This window comes from Agrilus planipennis, unplaced genomic scaffold (assembly GCF_000699045.2).
Source record: "Agrilus planipennis isolate EAB-ADULT unplaced genomic scaffold, Apla_2.0 scaffold49, whole genome shotgun sequence".
Classification (NCBI taxonomy): Eukaryota; Metazoa; Arthropoda; class Insecta; order Coleoptera; family Buprestidae; genus Agrilus; species Agrilus planipennis.
The window spans coordinates 511731-517996 of record NW_020438913.1 but is presented as its reverse complement, the minus strand read 5'-3'; the positions used below and the strand labels follow the sequence as shown (position 1 = coordinate 517996).

The 6266-nt window shown below is 35.3% G+C and overlaps 1 protein-coding gene across 1 annotated transcript in view; it reads right to left on the bottom strand.

Annotated features, from left to right (window-relative positions):
* Positions 1-6266, bottom strand: part of LOC108733365 (centrosomal protein of 290 kDa-like) — a 46195-nt gene that overhangs the window by 17007 nt on the left and 22922 nt on the right. The window contains exons 7-12 of the mRNA XM_025973510.1: positions 4465-4759; positions 3790-4410; positions 3554-3726; positions 2347-2586; positions 1836-2034; positions 1596-1777 (exon numbers count right to left, since the gene is read on the bottom strand). Of these exons, the coding sequence (XP_025829295.1) occupies positions 1596-1777; positions 1836-2034; positions 2347-2586; positions 3554-3726; positions 3790-4410; positions 4465-4759 (1710 nt within the window). The remainder of the gene's footprint in view (positions 1-1595; positions 1778-1835; positions 2035-2346; positions 2587-3553; positions 3727-3789; positions 4411-4464; positions 4760-6266) is intronic.

Sequence of the window (6266 nt, the reverse complement as noted above, 5' to 3'; positions counted from 1 at the left end):
TTCTTAAAAAATCTAATCTACAAAACAGTACTGTATGAAAATAAATAAAAGTAAAACAAAAATACTGATATGCAAAGGAAGAAAAAGTAGGGAAAGAGCGAATATAAAGATAGGAGGCGAAATATTAAAAGAAGTGACTGATTTTAGGTATCTAGGAAGGTAGATAAATCAGGATGGAAGGAGTAGTAGGGATATAAAGCAGGGGATAGCGCAAGGTCGAGTCGCCTTCAATAAAAAGAAGTCACTTCTATGCTCGTGAAAGGTTAATTTAGAAATTCGAAAAAGATTGTTAAAGGTATATGTTTGGAACGCGGCGCTGTATGAGTGCGAAACATGGACAGTAGGCGCGGCTGAAAGGGTTAGAAGCGTTTGAAATGTGGTGTTACAAGTGAATGATGAGGATACCGTGGATAGAGAAGGTTAGAAATAAAGAGGTATTGGAAAGAATAGGAGAACAAAGGACTCTATGGAAGTCAATAAGAAATAGGCGAGATAGGTTAGTAGGACTTTCTCAGGCATGAAGGTCTAGTCAGAGACATTAGAGGCAGAAACGGGAGTTAGGAGGGGTAGAGGTAGATCTAGATTAGATTACTGTTCGCAAACAGTTAAGGATGTAGGTTGTTCTAGTTTTAGAGAAATACGAAGAATAGCTCAGGATAGGAAAAAGTGGAGGTGCGTGTCCAACCAGTCTTAGGACTGACAACCGTAGGGTGATGATGGGCGTTAACATTTAAAATTTGTTTCGTATAAAATAATTCGAAGTGGTCAGTGTTCTGTCGAAACTGCCAGACGTAGATCGTGATTTCGATCTTTTTGAATCTCATCAGCGCGTCGCAGGCAGCTCCGACAGAACACAGACCAACTTTTACCTGCTGTCTTAACAGTGCGTTTTGGAAAATACTACAAATGGCGCAGTAAGCGCCATCTGTAGCACGATGCTACATTTTAGGATTGCGTATGCTTCAACAAGGTCCATTTAAAATTCTAACCTCAACGTGATAGGCACGTTAGCTTAATCGAATAAAATAATTCGAAGTGGTCTGTATTGTGTCGAAACTGCCAGACGCGGGTCGCGATTTCGATCTTTTTGGATCTCATCAGCTCGTCTCAGGCAGCTTTTTTCGACAGAATACAGACCACTTGGAATTATTTTATTCGATTAAGCTAACGTGCCTATCACGTTGAGGTTGGCTACGCCGGGATTCGTTTTCAGCAAGTAGATATCCACACAAGTGGACCTTGTTGGAGCATACGTAATCCTAAAATGTGGCATCGTGCTACAGATGGCGTTTACTGCGCCATTTGTAGTATTTTCTATTTGTTTCATGTTCGTCCAAAACTTCCAAAAGAGCCCTAGTATGTTTTNTGGAAAACTATCAGGGATACATATGATCATAAAATTCTTAGAGAATTATTTCCTTGACAAAAGAAGATTAAAAAACGAATGAGGAACTTTTAACATTTCTGCTTTTTTGTATACGGAATGTGTTCAAATCTTTAACTTGAAAAACTCAAAAACTCAATAGGAATTTTAAAAGAATTGTTATATTTTTCTTATATAATTATTCAAACACTATAAAATTATAAAACAGTACCGTTTCATCAGTTGATCTTTTAGTTGTCTTATCTCTTCTCTAGCATTTCTCTCTCTATTCATAGTTTGTTCCAAATGCCTTTTCAGAGCATCAATTTCCTTTGACAATTGTTGATTTTTAGCCTCCAAATCGCTCAATTTTGGTGTAAGAGAAATACGTTCCGCATTCTTTCTGAGATCAAACTAAAATGGATATTTCTATTCCAATAACGGAAATTAAAGGTAGATGATAAAGTCTTACTTTTAAATTCGTTATAATCGAAGTAAGTTCGTGTATTTTGTCTTCCTTTTCTTTAAGTTTATTCAAAATATCGGGCTGAAGATCCTTAAATTCCAGTCGATATTTCATTATTGCTTGTTGGAGATTCAATACCTCTTTTCTCCATTTTTCATTCTCTTTTTTATAAGACATTATTTCCTCTTGATGTTGTCTTTCTAAACTGTAAGTATCAAAAGAAAATACGAGGGTTGTACAAAAAATAACCGAACAACGCCCGTTGTTTTCCTACAAACCGACAGAAACTTTTATAGTGCACAATTGAGTCATCTTTCACCCACACAGAAGTTTATATTGTTACGACGATCAAAATTGGCGAAGTCCGCAATAAATTATCAAATTCATCATCATCTTTTGCATGAGCAAAAAATGACTCCAAAATCTGTGCAGCATAAAAAGGTTTCCTTCCATGTTTCTGTGGTCTACACTAAATACAGAAACGGAAGGTAAAGCTTTGATATCTAATATATCGAACCTTTGTTGCAACTGTTCCATATTTTGAAGCCGTTCGTTGGCTAAACTTTTCCATCTAACCGACTCTTCCCTGCTTGCTTGCAACTGAGACGTTAAACTAGAAAGTGACGTGTGAAGTTCATTTGTGTGCTTCTCAAGTTGATGAACTTGGGAAATGTAGTTCTCTATGGCGTTCTTTCCAACCTGTTTTTCCTGATGGTGCATGTTCGTTTCCTCTTTTAAAACCATACGCTGATGAAGCCTAATACAGAATTTCCACGATTTTTAAATTAGCCATAAGAAGAATAGTCTTTGTCTTGAATACTTTATCTGTGTCTTGAACAGTATCGTGTAACTTTAAGACCAAGGTCATATTCAAGAGAAATAGCATTCAAGACCAAGGCCACATTCAAAACCAAGGCCACATTAAAGACCAATGTCACGTGTCCGTTAACAAGACTAGAACTTAATCTATAAGATAAACTCCACACACCAGCATTTTTAAATTAGCCATAAGAGGGATAGTCTTAGTATTGAATACTTTATCTATGTCTTGAACACTATCGTGTAACCTTAAGACGAAGGTCATATTCAAGACCAAGTTGCATTTAATACCAAGGTCACGTTTCCGTTAACAAGACTAGAACTTAATCTATAAGACAAACTCCACACACCAGTCTTTTTAATTAAGCCAGCATAACAACAATCTAAATACGTTTCCGCAGTAGCAATATCAGTTTTAAAACAAAAATTGATCATCACAGAATAACGATCTTAATTTCCCAAAAATCTTTTAGTAACTTAAAGTTCAGTTTCTTAGATTTTCAACCGACAAAACTCCCTACTTTCTTTAATATGAAAAATTTGTCAAGGGTACAATTATGTTTCTATTTTATTGATATTGATTGCAGTTTAGAAAATAGCTTTGTATATAGGTATTTCCTTTTTAGGAAAAAATAGAATTGACACTATGAATTTGGCATCAACATAATTTAGGGCCTGCATGATATTTACTAATCATGAGATAATACTAATAAAAAAATGGAATTAGTGCTTCGGAGNTAAATATACTTAAAAATGTAGGGACGAGTTACAAAGATAGAAGAGTGATACTTAGTTTGTATAAAGAGCAACAGTTTAACTCTGAGATATAAATATGTAAAAGATGTAAATACAATTTTCAAAAACTTTAATGACATTCAAAGAAATAAAGTATCATTATTACTTACTCTTCATAGGCTTTCTGTTGATTCTCAATAACATTTTGAAGCTTTTGCACTTCTTGTTGCATTCTTAACGCTGCCAAACTGTGCTCATCTCTGTCATTTTTGAGTACAACTTGCAGATCGTTGAATGATACGTCTTTTCTTCGAAGAGAGTCTTCAAGATCATTTATTTTAGCCTAAAACCATTGGTAGGTACACATATGTGTTAATACCTACGTTTTCTACAATTATTTTCTTACCTGCAAAGCGAGTATTTCCTGTACATTGGTCTGCTCCAAATCACTTTTCTTTATCTCGTTAGTTACGCTGCTGATTTTATTTTGCAAATCGACAATATGCTTTTCATAAAATGAAATTTGGCTGTGCTTGTCTGCGATTTGGGTTCTGAACATGTTTAGGGTCATTTCGAGTTCGACAGTTTTCGATCTCATTTCCGATAACGCGTTGTCCTTTTGGGTAATCTCGTTGTCAAGGATCAGGATTCTGTTCTGCAGATCGTCTATTATTTTGTCCTTCCCATTTCCGTCTAAGCTTATTTCTAAAACCGTTTGGGTCTCGGTGTTTTTTTTCAAAGTTTTTGTGGCTTTAATCAACTCTGATAAAGGATTGTGGCCGTTTTGGGAATCAGACAAAGACACATTATGATTTCCTGATGTTAAACTCGATGTGTGATGGCTTTGGATAAACTCCATTTCTGAGTTTTCTTTATCTGTAGCAGCAGTTGATTTGTTATTCCTCTGGTGTTCAAAAAATAGTTCTTCTTCAAGCTTAATACATTGCTCTTCCAATGTGTTCAGTCTCTTTTTGACTAGTTTCAGTTGGTCATCTTTAAACCTCGCGTCCCCACCACTTTTGATTTCCTACAAATATTTTTTAAATATCATAAAGATATTGAAATATATTTTGTTTATTACATTTGCAATGATTGTGTTTTTCTCTGTGAACCAGTCTCTGATTTTTTCTGCGATAATCGGCCTGTCGTCAGTTAACATTTTGTTAAGTTCGTCGAAAAGCAGCATTTTTTGTTCTAATTGTTTCTTCACAATCATGCAATCGTTTTCTTTTTTCTTCGCGTTTTGCAGGCTTTCAAAAGCAGCCTGCTGATCTTTAAAAACTTGACACAAATGCCTAACGAATTGTTCCTCAGAAACTAGAGGAACACAGCCCAAATATTGTTGACGCTTTTTGTAAACCACTTCCTCTAATTGTCTAAAAATGCAAACCAAAGTGAATAATGCCCATACAGGTAGTAATTTACTAGAAATCAGAAGCTATCTTTTTGTTGAAGTAGCTTACGTTGTTTTTTGTTACTCGTTTAATTATTTTCCAAACTTTATGGTCGTGGTTTTAAAATGCCCCTTTACAGATGGTCCCTCGTTTAGGGTGTTTTTTTTTCAACATTCATCGGCAGCTGAAGCAGGCATTCTCAGGGATTATTGTGGAATGAACACAAGGAAGCCTACTACAGTTATCGACAAGTTGTTGAAAGAAGAGCTGTCTAAGGAGGAGGAGGATATCAAAACTGCGCTCATTAATCCCGGAGCATAATTTCTTAACAATTTAATCTGGTAAAACGTAGAAACAGTGGTATAATTTTCTAGTTTATGAGAGTGTACCAGTTTAGAAGATTTAATAACTAACCCCTTCGATATTAGATTGAGAGATAAGAAAACAACTAAAGATTTTGTTAGATGAAGAATGAGATACACATAATAATTTAAAAATGTCTTTTAGACAGCATAACAAGTACAATATGTAGATGGTCTTGTCTGATATAGCCATCGCACACAGACATGTCAGTAAACTTCACTCGTCAGACTTTCACTCACAGGTGATAACACGATCTTGTATTTACTTCAGTTGTAGTTCTAAAACAAACGAGATACCATATAAAGGTCCCATAACCACACAATAATGCATGTGCCAATCGAGCAATTATTTGTTTTAGAACAATTTCAACATGAGCAGAAACTTTGTCCAGAAATTATATATTCAATTATGATTCAAAAATTAGTGAATGAAAATGTGGTTTCGTTACTTCCTACGTTTTTATAGTGATGGTGTTTTCCTTGGAAACGTGCTAGATGATAAGGGTAAGAATAACGTGTAAATAGAAGTTTGGAACTTAAAATATTATTGGTTTCAAATGTAACACGTATCTGCGCCACTTTTTTTTTAAATATTTTAACCTTTTGCCTTAATGGTGTAACGTATGCAGGTCGTCAATAATTAAATGTCAAAGTTAACCGAATGGGGGGTGAGGGTGGGTGGGAGACAGTTTGAACCGGGCGGCGGAACTTATTGACAACGCTGAATATGCGGAGCTTTTTGTCATTTTATTTTTTAAAAGGGGAATGGATCGACACATTTTATATTTCAAAGTTCACGTTAGAATGGAAACAAACTAAAATTAAGCAATCATATCTTAACATGATGAGTCCGAGTCATTACTTTATGATATCGATATCATCATTGCAAAATATAGATTAAAAAATCGATAATAATAATTTTGTTGAGCGATATGGAATTACAGTCCATTTCAATTTGTTAGAATTGTGACCTTGAAGAAATCTGCGCGAAGATAGAAAGAATACACACTAGGCGTGAGCAAGACAGAAGTAGTTGGAACAAGCTTGAACGAGCAGAGCTCTCGATGGGCGGTCTTAGGAGATCGGCTAGAACTGTACAGTACTAGACGAAAATGTTTAGCAATTTC